A 15,000-nucleotide genomic window follows, 5' to 3' on the forward strand; every position below is an offset into this window, starting at 1 on the left:
AGATTATAATTCATGCTTCTCTCACAAGATGGTAAAATGTGGCCATGGACCGGCAGGCTGGTTATGAGATGGCGAAAAGGACACAAAATATGCTAGTTGTGGCAACTTTTTTTTAACCCTTCGTAAGGATTGTGATTGAATCTTCATCTAAACGGAATTATGAGCATGTCCTGTCGGTTTCCATCCCATCAAGAGTGGAAATATTACAGAAATTGTTTGTTTTATTATGGTTTATTGTAGTTAGTTTGTGTGTTTAGCTCCTAGCAATGCTGCGGATGCTATAGTCCTTCAATAAAACTCAGCTTCTGAAACTTGTTGTTCATCCTCTTTGTGTTCAGGCTCAAAATTTGGGCGGATTTTTCTTATTATTATTGTTTTTTGGGTTTTTTTGCAGCTTGTTTGTACCCAGGTCCATGTTATAAAAAAGTCAGCGGAAGCTGTAACGCTTCATTGCTTCTTCTGCCGCCTGCATGAAATATTCAACACTTGTGGTGAAAGCCTCAGCTGACTGAGTGAAAATAAGAAGAAAAATAAATAAATAAATTAAAAAAAAAAAAATATATATATATATATATATATATATATATATAATTAAATATTCTACATTGTGATGCATTTTACCAGAGGGGAGAAGGAGCATGAGGTGGGAGGGGCTATGCAGGGAAGGAGCTTTGATGGGGACTTCCTGTAAAAAAAGACAAAACAACAGAGGGAAGCTGAGGACGAGACTTGGGAGGAGGGACTCCATCTTGTCTTGCCCGCATGAATTAGGAACGAGGGCACGGGCAAAATGAAAGAGAAACCTGGGAATAAAGAGGCTACGTTCAGTGGGGCGGAAAAGCTCAGAGCTGACTGAGTGCTCACTCACACACACGTATACACACACATATACACACACACAATCTATTAATGTGCCAACGCTTGCTTACGTCTTTCAGCCCGGCGTGCCTAATGTGCTGGACATGGGACTTGCACGGCCCAAAAACTACAATTTACAAGTTGTGCTGGTCAGTGAATGCACCGCGTTACTGTCACTCCTGCTTTCTTTTCCCCTCCAAAAGTCATGTAATACGATGCAATAACACATATTCCTATTTCTGTTGTGTGTTTTTCTCCTTTCATGCTGCTGGGATTGCTGCAAAGTAAGAGTTTATTTTATCATCCACTAAAATGGACCAAAATAAATAAGTATTATAACAATATATATGTATATATATTGTTTTCTTTCAACACTTTATTCTCTAGATCAACTTCATGTCTACCCGTTGATCAAGTTTTTTTTTATTTTTTTATAGCAATGACAGATGGAAAAAAAAAAAAAAAAAAAAATCATACTAAAAGGTCTTGGGGATCCAGAAGGCCCCCACTCATAAAAGGGTTAAAAATGAATAGTATAATATAATATATATATATATATATATTTTTTTTCTTTCAACGTTTGAATATCAAGATCAACTTCATAGCTATCCGTTGATTATAAGTTTGGTTTTTTTTTTAGCGATGACAGTTAAACAAAATCATCCGTTTGTTGTGTTTTGTTTTTTTTTAAAGCAATGACAGATAAAATAAAAATAAATCACACTAAAAAAGGTATTGGGGATCCAAAAGGCCCCCGCTCATAAAAGTGTTAAAAATAAGTAATATAACAATATATATATATTTTTTTCTTTCAAGGCTTTATTCTCTAGATCAACTTCATATTTATCCGTTGATTATAAGTTTTGTTTTGTTTTTTAGTAATGACATTAAAAACAAAATCCCACTTAAAAGGTCTTGGGGATCCAAAAGCTCCCCACTCATATATACATATATATACACACACAACTATATATATATATATATACACAATATATATAACAATATATATATAAAAACAATATGTATATATATATATTTTTTTTTTTCTTTCTTTCTTCTTTCAACGCTTGAATCTCAAGATCAACTTTTATCTGTTGATTATAAGTTGTTTATTTAGCAATGAAAGTCAAACAAAATCACACTAAAAGGTTTTGAAGATCCAAAAGGCCCTGGCTCATAAAAGTGTTTAAAATAAGTAATATAACAATATATATATATATTTTTTTTCTTTCAATGCTTTATTTTCTAGTTTTTTTTGTGTTTTTTTTAGCAATCACAGTTAACAAAAACAAAAAAATCACACTAAAAAGGTCCCCACTCATAAAAGTGTTTTATATATATATATATATATATATTTATACATACATACATATATACATATATACATATATATACATATATATATATATATATATATATATATATACATATATATATATATATATATATATATATATATATATATATATATATATATATATAACTAAACACATTTATATATATATATATATATATATATAAAATTTTATTTTTTCTTTCAACGCTTTATCCTCCTACTCACAAAAGTGTTAAAAATAAGTTTTATATCTATATAATTTATTTTTTATACTTTTATGAGTGGGAGAATAAAACGTTGAAAGAAAAAAAAACTATATATATATATATATATATATATATATATAGTCTTTTTTTTCTTTCAACTCTTTATTCTCTAAATCAACTGCATTCGTTGATTAGAATTTTTCTTTTTCTTTTTTTTAGCAATGACAGTAAAAAAAAAAGGCCCCCACTCATAAAAGTGTTAAACATAAGTAACGTAACAACCAATATTTTTCTTTCTTTCTACACTTTCAACTACATCACTCATGATCAACTTCAAATCCATACATCAATTCTAAGTTTTTATAAAACATTTTGAGCATTGACAGTTTTATACATGACAGCTTTGTGAGATTAGTGTTTATGTTCTTTTTAGCTCTTTTACACCTTTTTATGTTGTTTTTTTTTAACATTTTTCCAATTAACTGCTTGTCCACCCCTTTTTACAAAATCTTTTTTTTTTTTTTACAACGTAATAAATAGTGTACGTTAACAATATGCGCTGTGTTGTTTGCTCCACAGATCTAGAATAGTGACTTCTACAAAAGAGAGGTAAACAACATTTAGTGGTGTTAAATGTCCGTCCAAGTATTAATACCTGTATTTTTTTCAGATTGATACGTGTAAGAGGGCCCTGGGAAGAAACCGTGTCAAGTCATCCATCTGCCTGGAAGGGTGTGTAGTGTGTAGTGGTGTCATGGAGAGACACACACGAGTAGTCAGCCGTGTGCAAATACACTTTCACTCCTTCCACACACACACACACACACACACACACACATTAATGCACATAATGTAAGCCTTAGTGCTCTCTATAAAAGAGCTGCTAATGGATGCTTCCTGAGGCAAGTTGGAATTAGTGGCCATTAACTGCTAAGATCAGAAGCGCTAATACAATAATACAGTGTGTGTGTGTGTGTGTGTGTGTGTGTGTGTGTGTGTTCTAGCAATGCTTACTTAATGGGGACATCGCTCTGTTTACACACTAACCTTTTAGGGGACTTTCGACAGTATGGGGACCATGCTTGCCAACCCTCTCGATTTTTCCGGGAGACCCCCGAATTTCAGTTCCCCTCCCGAAAATCTCCCGGGGCAACCATTCTCCCGACTTACTTCTGATTTCCACCCGGACAACAATTTTGGGGGCGTGCCTTAAAGGCCTACTAAAATGCGATTTTCTTATTTAAACGGGGATAGCAGCTCCATTCTATGTGTCATACTTGGTCATTTCCCGATATTGCCATATTTTTGCTGAAAGGATTTAGTAGAGAACATCCACGATAAAGTTCGCAACTTTTGGTCGCTAATAAAAAAGCCTTGCCTGTACCGGAAGTAGCAGACGATGTGCGCGTGACGTCACGGGTTGTGGATTTCCTCACATCTGAACATTGTTTATAATCATGGCCACCAGCAGCTAGAGCGATTCGGACCGAGAAAGCGACGATTCCTCCATTAATTTGAGCGAGGATGAAAGATTTGGGGATGAGGAAAGTGAGAGTGAAGGACTAGAAAAAAAAAGGAGACGAGGGCAGTGGGAGCGATTGCAAGGATAATTATGGAAATTTCCATATCTGCTTATTGTGTTACTAGTGTTTTAGTGAGATTATATGGTTGTACCTGTACAACCTGAAGGTCGGCCCCGCACCTTTCTTCAGCACCAGTCGACGGGTGGTGGTGATGCCCATCTCTGCCCTTCGCAAGGGACCCTCTTCGAAACACGATCCTTCAAAATGATCGCTGCATAATACACTGTACTTTGTGTGTGTGGTCCAATCCAACCGTGTTCGCTTGACCGCTCTGTTCCATAGTAAAGTTTGACTATCTTTCGGGAATGTAAACAATGAAACACCGGCAGTGTTTGTGTTGCTAAAGGCGGCCGCAATACACCGCTTCCCACCTACAGCTTTCTTCTTTGATGTCTCCATTGTCCATTGGAACAAATTGCAATAGATTCAGCAACACAGATGTCCAGAATACTGCGGAATTTCGTGATGAAAACAGACGAGCTAATAGCTGGGAACGATGCTGGAACAAAATGTCCTCGACAATCCGTGACGTCAATATTTAAACGGGGATAGCAGGTCCATTCTATGTGTCATACTTGATCATTTCGCGATATTGCCATATTTTTGCTGAAAGGATTTAGTAGAGAACATCCACGACAAAGTTCGCAACTTTTGGTCGCTAATAAAAAAGCCTTGCCTGTACCGGAAGTAGCAGACGATGTGCGCGTGACGTCACGGGTTGTGGAGCTCCTCACATCTGAACATTGTTTACAATCATGGCCACCAGCAGCGAGAGCGATTCGGACCGAGAAAGCGACGATTCCTCCATTAATTTGAGCGAGGATGAAAGATTTGGGGATGAGGAAAGTGAGAGTGAAGGACTAGAAAAAAAAAGGAGACGAGGGCAGTGGGAGCGATTGCAAGGATAATTATGGAAATTCCCATATCTGCTTATTGTGTTACTAGTGTTTTAGTGAGATTATATGGTTGTACCTGTACAACCTGAAGGTCGGCCCCGCACCTTTCTTCAGCACCAGTCGACGGGTGGTGGTGATGCCCATCTCTTCCCTTCGCAAGGAACCCTCTTCGAAACACGATCCTTCAAAATGATCGCTGCATAATACACTGTACTTTGTGTGTGTGTGGTCCAATCCAACCGTGTTTGCTTGACCGCTCTGTTCCATAGTAAAGTTTGACTATCTTTCGGGAATGTAAACAATGAAACACCGGCAGTGTTTGTGTTGCTAAAGGCGGCCGCAATACACCGCTTCCCACCTACAGCTTTCTTCTTTGATGTCTCCATTGTCCATTGGAACAAATTGCAATAGATTCAGCAACACAGATGTCCAGAATACTGCGGAATTTCGTGATGAAAACAGACGAGCTAATAGCTGGGAACGATGCTGGAACAAAATGTCCTCGACAATCCGTGACGTCAATATTTAAACGGGGATAGCAGGTCCATTCTATGTGTCATACTTGGTCATTTCGTGATATTGCCATATTTTTGCTGAAAGGATTTAGTAGAGAACATCTACGATAATTCGCAACTTTTGGTCGCTAATAAAAAAGCCTTGCCTGTACCGGAAGTAGCAGACGATGTGCGCGTGACGTCACGGGTTGTGGAGCTCCTCACATCTGAACATTGTTTACAATCATGGCCACCAGCAGCGAGAGCGATTCGGACCAAGAAAGCGACGATTCCTCCATTAATTTGAGCGAGGATGAGAGATTCGTGGATGATGAAAGTTAGCGTGAAGGACTAGAAAAAAAAATGCAGGGCAGTGGGAGCGATTCAAGCGTTATTAGACACATTTTCTAGGATAATTCTGGAAAATCCCTTACCTGCTTATTGTGTTACTAGTGTTGTAGTGAGATTATACGGTCGTACCTGAAAGTCAAAGGGGTGTGGCCACGGGTGTGGTGACCGCCAGTGTCTCTGAGGGAAGCCACGCAGCCGCCTCTTTGACAGGTGCACGTTCATGTCTACGGTAAGAGCCGACTTATTACTGCAATTTTCTCACCAAAACCCGCCGGTTGACATGTAGTCGGGAACCATGTTCGCTTGACCGCTCTGATCCATAGTAAAGCTTCACCTTCGGGAATGTAAACAGGGAAACACCGGCTGTGTTTGTGTTGCTAAAGGCAGCTGCAATACACCGCTTCCCACCTACATCGTTCTTCTTTGACGTCTCCATTATTGATTGAACAAATTGCCAAAGATTCAGCAACACAGATGTCCAAAATACTGTGGAATTATGCGATTAAAGCAGACTACTTATAGCTAGGATCGGGCTGGAAAATAATGTCCGCTACAATCTGAAACGTCACGCGCACGCGTCATCATCAGACTGACGTTTTCAACAGGACACTTCGCGCGAAATTTAAAATTGGAATTTAGTAAACTAAAGCGGCCGTATTGGCATGTGTTGCAATGTTAATATTTCATCATTGATATATAAACTATCAGACTGCGTGGTCGCTAGTAGTGGCTTTCAGTAGGCCTTTAAAGACCACGCAGTCTGATAGTTTATATATCAATGATGAAATATTAACATTGCAACACATGCCAATACGGCCGCTTTAGTTTACTAAATTGCAATTTTAAATTTCCCGCATAAGTATCATGCTAAAACGTTGCGGTATGATGACGCATACGCGTGACGTCACGGATTGTCGAGGACATTTTGTTCCAGCACCGTTCCCAGCCATAAGTCGTCTGTTTTCATCGCATAATTCCACAGTATTCTGGACATCTGTGTTGCTGAATCTTTTGCAATTTCTTCAATGACCAATGGAGACATCCAAGAAGAAAGCTGTAGGTGGGAAGCGGTGTATTGCGGCCAGGTTTAGCAACACAAACACAGCCGGTGTTTCATTGTTTACATTCCCGAAAGATGACGGTGAAGCTTTACTATGGAACAGAGATGTCAAGCGAACACGGTTGGATTGGACCACACGCACAAAGTACAGATGCAGCGATCATTTCAAAAAATCGTGTTTCGAAGAGGGTCCTTTGCGAAGGAAACAAATGGGCATCGCCACCACCCGTTGACTGGTGCTGAGGGAAAGGTGCGGGGCCGACCTTCAGGTTGTACAGGTACAACCATATAATCTCACTAAAACACTAGTAACACAATAAGCAGATAAGGGATTTCCCAGAATTATCCTGGTAAATGTGTCTAATAACATCTGAATCGCTCCCACTGTATAGTCTTTTTTTTCTAGTCCTTCACTCTCACTTTCCTCATCCATGAATCTTTCATCCTCGCTGAAATTAATGGGGAAATCGTCGCTTTCTCGGGTCTGAATCGCTCTCGCTACTGGTGGCCATGATTGTAACCAATGTTCAGATGTGAGGAGCTCCACAACCCATGACGTCACGCGCACATCGTCTGCTACTTCCGGTACAGGAAAGGCTTTTTTTTATTAGCGACCAAAAGTTGCGAACTTTATCATCGATGTTCTCTACTAAATCCTTTCGGCAAAAATATGGCAATATTGCAAAATGACCAAGTATGACACATAGAATGGACCTGCTATCCCCGTTTGAATAAGAAAATCTCATTTCAGTAGGCCTTTAACACTGTTACAAACATGTTCACACTATGAACCCACAACAAACAAGAATGACAAACAAATTTCGGGAGAACATCCGCACCGTAACATAACATAAATACAACAGAACAAACACCCAGATCCCATTGCAGAACTACCTCTTCCGGGATGCTACATTATACGCCCTCCCGCTACTACCCCCCCTCCCCCAACTAGACTCCGCCCTCCTCACGCTCTCTCAGGGAGAGCATGTCCCAAATTCCAAAATGCTGTTTTGCGGTATGTTAAAATAAATAATACACTTTGTGACTTCAATAATAGAAATGGCAGTACCATGTTGGCATTTTTTTCCTTAACTTGAGTTGATTTATTTTGGAAAACCTTGTTACATTGTTTAATGCATCCAGCAGGGGCATCACAACAAAATTAGGCATAATAATGTGTTAATTCCATGACGGTATATATCGGTATCGGTTGATATCGGAATCAATAATTAAGAGTTGGACAATATCGGCAAAAAAGTCAATCGGACATCTCTAGTTGTGATGTCAAAATATATTGACGTAATCATAGTAGTATCGACTATATACGTGCCTGTACTTGGTATCATTACTGTAACGACTTTGTGGCATCGTGATGCAAGTGGTGCTTCTTCCAAGATGCAGATCGGGCTCGGACACAGCGTACAGATAAGAAATAATGATTTATTAAAACTCAAAACAGACTTGGAACAAAAACACTGGTGCTAAGGCAGAAAAGGCAAACAAAGAGCTACTAGCATGTGAGCTCGGGAAACAAAACAGAACACGTGCTCGAGGCACAACTGGCAAAACAAGGAGCTAGCATGTGAGCTAGGAAAACAGCGAGCTATACGAGAAAACTAGCGAGAACAAAACAGAATGTTACCATAGAGGGGAGTCCACGAAGTCATTGATTGCGGGTAGCAAAACTTACGAGACGAGGACGAGTAAATGAAAAAGGCAGGCTTAAATACTGACGCGATAACCAAGACACCGGTGCGCGTAAAACAAGAGCAGGTGGGACAAATCAGAAACCATGGTAACGGAACAAATAGGGAAGCGCTAAAGTCCAAACAACAAACGATCCGGGCAGCGGATCGTAACAATTACAATGGATGTCAGGTGTAGCTCCGCCCATGGCATTTGTTTACATTGTGACGCCGGTGAGCTACAATGTGTAGTGAAGCATGTTTAGCTATTCCTCGTCCTCCAGTGATAATTGTACTTGTAAAAAACATACTTTATTTGTCGCCATGGTGACAAAGATGAGTCATTTAGAATTGGCTAAAACGCTGCCGACTGCGGGTGGATGTTTGCTGCTAGCTGAGGGTGTTTCAGTTTTGTAGCTTCACCTTTATCTTTAGTTTTTAGATCAACATGCGTTCATTCTCCCTTGTTTGTCTACAAACTGTGTTTGCACATTTCGGGAGAACATCCGCACCGTAACACAACATAAACACAACAGAACAAACACCCAGAAACTCTTCCATCCATCCATTTTCTACCGCTTATTGCCTTTGGGGTCGCTGGTGCCTATCTCAGTTACAATCGGGCGGAAGGCTGGGTACACCCTGGACAAGTCGCCACCTCATCGCATGGCCAACACAGATAGACAGACAACATTCACACACTAGGGCCGATTTTATTGTTGCCAATCAACCTATCCCCAGGTGCATGTCTTTGGAAACCCAGAAACCCTTGCAGCACTAACTCTTCCGGGACGCTACCACCAAACCCGCCCACTTCAACCTCGGGTGGTCCCCACATGTTATGATCAAAAACTTGGTCCCCATTCCAAATGCTAACCTAACCAGTATGTGTGTGTGTGTGTGTGTGTGTGTGTGTGTGTGTGTGTGTGTGTGTGCAGTTTCATGAAATTCAGCGAGCAGTACCAGACCCACGACCCAATAATGCAGGGTTGTCTTCCCAGTAACCCCTGGATCTCTGATGACACCGCACTTTGGAGCATGAACGCAGAAATGTGAGTGAACACACAATCATCCCAGGTACGATACACGAACGCACAACACTACACAAGGTGTTGTATCATCTGAACCCCTTTGGTCACTCTTTGAAATATCGTATTTTACTCACAATCCTTGAAATGTGCATTTTTTTTTACCATAACATAAAAACACCAGCGTCTCGCACTGTATTACAAACCCCGTTTCCATATGAGTTGGGAAATAGTGTTAGATGTAAATATAAACAGAATACAATGATTTGCAAATCCTTTTCAACCCATATTCTGTTGAATATGCTACAAAGACAACATATTTGATGTTCAAACTCATTAACTTGGAATTTCATGGCTGCAACACGTGCCAAAGTAGTTGGGAAAGGGCATGTTCACCACTGTGTTACATCACCTTTTCTTTTAACAACACTCAATAAACGTTTGGGAACTGAGGAAACTAATTGTTGAAGCTTTGAATGTGGAATTCTTTCCCATTCTGGTTTTATGTAGAGCTTCAGTCGTTTAACAGTCCGGGGTCTCCGCTGTCGTATTTTAGGCTTCATAATGCGCCACACATTTTTGATGGGAGACAGGTGTCGACTACAGGCAGGCCAGTCTAGTATCCGCACTCTTTTACTATGAAGCCACGCTGTTGTAACACGTGGCTTGGCATCGTCTTGCTGAAATAAGCAGGGGCGTCCATGATAACGTTGCTTGGATGGCAACATAGGTCGCTCCAAAACCTGTATGTACCTTTCAGCATTAATGGTGCCTTCACAGATTTGTAAGTTACCCATGCTTTGGGCACTAATACACCCCCATACCATCACAGATGCTGGCTTTTCAACTTTACACCTATAAAAATGCGGATGGTTCTTTTCCTCTTTGGTCCGGAGGACACGACGTCCAGTTTCCAAAAATTATTTAAAATGTGGACTCGTCAGACCACAGAACACTTTTCCACTTTGCATCAGTCCATCTTAGATGAGATCGGGCCCTGCGAAGCCGGCGGCGTTTCTGGGTGTTGTTGACAAATGGCTTTTGCTTTGCATAGTAGAGTTTGCACTTACAGACGTAGCGACAAACTGTAGTTACCGACAGTGTTTTTCTGAAGTGTTCCTAAACCCATGTGGTGATATCCTTTACACACTGACGTGTTTTGATGCAGTACCGCCTGAGAGATCAAAGGTCACAGGCATTGCCGCTTCTATGCAGTGATTTCTCCAGATTCTCTGAACCTTTTGATGATATTATAACCGTAGATAGTGTAATCCCTAAATTCCTTGCAATCGCTCGTCGAGAAATAATGTTTCTCAACTGTAAGACAATTCCCTCACGCTTTTTGTTTACCAAGTGGTGACCCTCGCCCGGTCCTTGTTTGTGAATGTCATGGAAGCTGCTTTTAAAGCCAATCGTGGCTACCCACCTGTTCCCAATTAGCCCGATCACCGGTGGGATGTTCCCAATAAGTGTTTGATGAGCACTCCTCAACTTTTTCAGTCTTTTTTGCCACTTGTGCCAGCTTTTTTCATGAAATTCCATCCATCCATCCATTTTCTACCGCTTATTCCCTTTCAGGGTCGCGGGGGGCGCTGGCGCCTATTTCAGCTACAATCGGGCAGAAGGCAGGGTACACCCTGGACAAGTCGCCACCTCATCGCAGGGCCAACACAGATAGACAGACAACATTCACACTCACATTCACACACTAGGGCCAATTTTAGTGTTGCCAATCAACCTATCCCCAGGTGCATGTCTTTGGAAGTGGGAGGAAGCCGGAGTACCCGGAGGGAACCCACGCATTCACGGGGAGAACATGCAAACTCCACACAGAAAGATCCCGAGCCTGGATTTGAACCCAGGACTGCAGGAACTTCGTATTGTGAGGCAGACGCACTAACCCCTCTGCCACCGTGAAGCCCTCATGAAATTCCAAATGAGCTAATATTTGCAAAAAAAATAAAATGTATCAGTTCAAACATTAAATATCTTGTCTTTGCATTCTATTTAATTGAATATGTGTTGATAAGGATTTGCAAATATTGGTATTTTGTTTTTATTTACCATTTACACAACGTGCCAACTTCACTGGTTTGGGGGTTTGTCAAAAATGTGCCAATTTAAACCCACGCCCCCGATAAAGTTACCTCGGATTAATACCAGTCCTCATCATTTCCGTGAGTAGGGTGCCCGTCCCCACTCGTCTCCGTGTGGAACGCTGGAGCTTCAGCTTCATGAAACTTCTCAGTGACACCATGGGGAGGCGGGAATTCATGACTTACCTTGAGAAAGAGTTCAGCGGTAAGACATTTTGATTTTTTTTTTTTTTTCAAGCCGCATCCACAATACAAAAATAAATCAACATTACCTCCATTTTTGTTTTTTTTTCCATCGACAGCGGAGAACTTGTGTTTCTGGCAGGCCTGCGAGGACATCAGGCATGGAGAAAGTTCCAAGATCGTGGAGAAGGTGGGAGAAATGTACAAGTGAGTGGAGACGGACTTGACACACGGACATGTTTGATCACCTTTGGGTGACGGTCGGTGTGCTGAACGTGAAACAGAAACTTCCTGGCCCCTGGAGCTGCTCGCTGGGTGAATATTGACAGTAAAACCATGGACAAGACCTTGGAGGGTATCCAGCAGCCGCATCGCTTTGTCATGGACGATGCACAGCTGCACATCTACTTCCTCATGAAGAAGGTCTGGGAAGTTGTTTTTTTCCCTCCGTTTACTGTAAAACAAGAATGCAGAAAAACATAACTTTATGTTTTTCTGCATCCATGTGGTTATTAATTACACCTGGCTCTCCAAGTACCACCATAATGACCAATATTTAAATACAGTAGCGTAGTAGGTCTAGGTAGTCACCAAAAACAAGGCGGCGGTTTTATTTAACAAGTATATTTAATATATTTGGCCACTGTAACATTACACGGATTGAACAGTAACGCCGTGTTTGAATATAGGAAAATAAAACACTGTACTTTAATCACGCGTGATTATCTCACTTATTTTCAAAAATGACTCCCCGATGGAGAAACATTTTGAATTTTTGAATTGCTATTTTAGAAGTATATTTGATATTTTTGGCCACTGTAACATTACACCGTTTGAACAGCAACACTGTGTTTGAATATAGGAAACTAAAACACTGTACTTTAATCACGCCTAACCATCTCAATTTAAAAAAAATGACCCCCGGATAGACAAACATTTTAACTATTGAATTGCTATTTAACAAGTATATTTAATATTGTTGGCCACTGTAGCATTACACAGATTGAACAGTAACACTGTACTTTAATCACGCGTGATTATCTCAATTATTTTCAAAAATGACTCCCCGATGGAGAAACATTTTTAATTTTTGAATTGCTATTTAAGAAGTATATTTAATATTGTTGGCCACTGTAGCATTACACAGATTGAACAGTAACACTGTTTAAATATAGGAAAATATAACACTGTACTTTAATCACGCGTGATTATCTCAATTATTTTCAAAAATGACTCCCCGATGAAGAAACATTTTGATTATTGAATTGCTATTTAAGAAGTATATTCACTATTTTGGGCCACTGTAACATTACACCGTTTGAACAGTAACACTGTGTTCGAATATAGGAAACTAAAACACTGTACTTTAATCACGCCTAACCATCTCAATTATGTAAAAAAATGACCCCCGGATAGACAAACATTTTAACTATTGAATTGCTATTTAACAAGTATATTTAATATTGTTGCCCACTGTAACATTACACAGATTGAACAGTAACACTGTGTTTAAATATAGGAAAATAAAACACTGTACTTTAATCACGCATGATTATCTCAATTATTTTCAAAAATGACTCCCCGATGGAGAAACATTTTTAATTTTTGAATTGCTATTTTAGAAGTATATTTAATATTTTTGGCCACTGTAACATTACACCGTTTGAACAGTAACACTGTGTTTGAATATAGGAAACTAAAACACTGTACTTTAATCACGCCTAACCATCTCAATTATTTAAAAAAAATGACCCCCGGATAGACAAACATTTTGACAATTGAATTGCTATTCAACAAGTATATTTAATATTGTTGGCCACTGTAGCATTACACAGATTGAACAGTAATACTGTGTTTGAATATAGGAAAATAAAACACTGTACTTTAATCACGCGTGATTATCTCAATTATTTTCAAAAATGACTCCCCGATGGAGAAACATTTTTAATTTTTGAATTGCTATTTTAGAAGTATATTTAATATTTTTGGCCACTGTAACATTACACCGTTTGAACAGTAACACTGTGTTTGAATATAGGAAACTAAAACACTGTACTTTAATCACGCCTAACCATCTCAATTATTTAAAAAAAATGACCCCCGGATAGACAAACATTTTAACTATTGAATTGCTATTTAACAAGTATATTTAATATTGTTGGCCACTGTAGCATTACACAGATTGAACAGTAACACTGTGTTTAAATATAGGAAAATAAAACACTGTACTTTAATCACGCATGATTATCTCAATTATTTTCAAAAATGACTCCCCGATGGAGAAACATTTTTAATTTTTGAATTGCTATTTTAGAAGTATATTTAATATTTTGGGCCACTGTAACATTACACCGTTTGAACAGTAACACTGTGTTTGAATATAGGAAACTAAAACACTGTACTTTAATCACGCCTAACCATCTCAATTATTTTTCAAAGATGACCCCCGGATAGACAAACATTTTGACAATTGAATTGCTATTCAACAAGTATATTTAATATTGTTGGCCACTGTAGCATTACACAGATTGAACAGTAATACTGTGTTTGAATATAGGAAAATAAAACACTGTACTTTAATCACGCATGATTATCTCAATTATTTTCAAAAATGACTCCCCGATGGAGAAACATTTTTAATTTTTGAATTGCTATTTCAGAAGTATATTTAATATTTTGGGCCACTGTAACATTACACCGTTTGAACAGTAACACTGTGTTTGAATATAGGAAACTAAAACACTGTACTTTAATCACGCCTAACCATCTCAATTATTTTTCAAAGATGACCCCCGGATAGACAAACATTTTGACAATTGAATTGCTATTCAACAAGTATATTTAATATTGTTGGCCACTGTAGCATTACACAGATTGAACAGTAATACTGTGTTTGAATATAGGAAAATAAAACACTGTACTTTAATCACGCGTGATTATCTCAATTATTTTCAAAAATGACTCCCCGATGGAGAAACATTTTTAATTTTTGAATTGCTATTTAAGAAGTATATTTAATATTTTTGGCCACTGTAACATTACACCGTTTGAACAGTAACACTGTGTTTGAATATAGGAAACTAAAACACTGTACTTTAATCACGCCTAACCATCTCAATTATTTTTTAAAGATGACCCCCGGATAGACAAACATTTTGACAATTGAATTGCTATTTAACAAGTATATTTAATATTGTTGGCCACTGTAGCATTACACAGATTGA

The 15,000-nt window shown here is 39.0% G+C and overlaps 1 protein-coding gene and 1 long non-coding RNA gene across 4 annotated transcripts in view; one reads left to right on the forward strand and one right to left on the reverse strand.

Moving 5' to 3' along the window:
* The window catches only part of LOC133545034 (uncharacterized), a 25,995-nt gene extending 13,731 nt beyond the window's left edge, over positions 1–12,264 (reverse strand). For 2 of the 3 annotated variants that reach the window (XR_009804714.1, XR_009804712.1), the window contains exons 1-4: positions 12,025–12,264; positions 11,866–11,920; positions 11,645–11,779; positions 622–685 (exon numbers count right to left, since the gene is read on the reverse strand). This is a non-coding gene — a long non-coding RNA (uncharacterized LOC133545034). The remainder of the gene's footprint in view (positions 1–621; positions 686–11,644; positions 11,780–11,865; positions 11,921–12,024) is intronic. The other variant, XR_009804713.1, reaches the window with a different exon arrangement.
* rgs11 (regulator of G protein signaling 11) overlaps positions 1–15,000 on the forward strand; it is a 53,275-nt gene that overhangs the window by 33,602 nt on the left and 4,673 nt on the right. The window contains exons 9-15 of the mRNA XM_061890329.1: positions 939–1,007; positions 2,986–3,009; positions 3,071–3,132; positions 9,408–9,521; positions 11,683–11,798; positions 11,896–11,983; positions 12,061–12,199. Coding sequence (XP_061746313.1) covers positions 939–1,007; positions 2,986–3,009; positions 3,071–3,132; positions 9,408–9,521; positions 11,683–11,798; positions 11,896–11,983; positions 12,061–12,199 — 612 coding nt within the window. The remainder of the gene's footprint in view (positions 1–938; positions 1,008–2,985; positions 3,010–3,070; positions 3,133–9,407; positions 9,522–11,682; positions 11,799–11,895; positions 11,984–12,060; positions 12,200–15,000) is intronic.

This window comes from Nerophis ophidion, linkage group LG28, assembly GCF_033978795.1.
Source record: "Nerophis ophidion isolate RoL-2023_Sa linkage group LG28, RoL_Noph_v1.0, whole genome shotgun sequence".
Classification (NCBI taxonomy): Eukaryota; Metazoa; Chordata; class Actinopteri; order Syngnathiformes; family Syngnathidae; genus Nerophis; species Nerophis ophidion.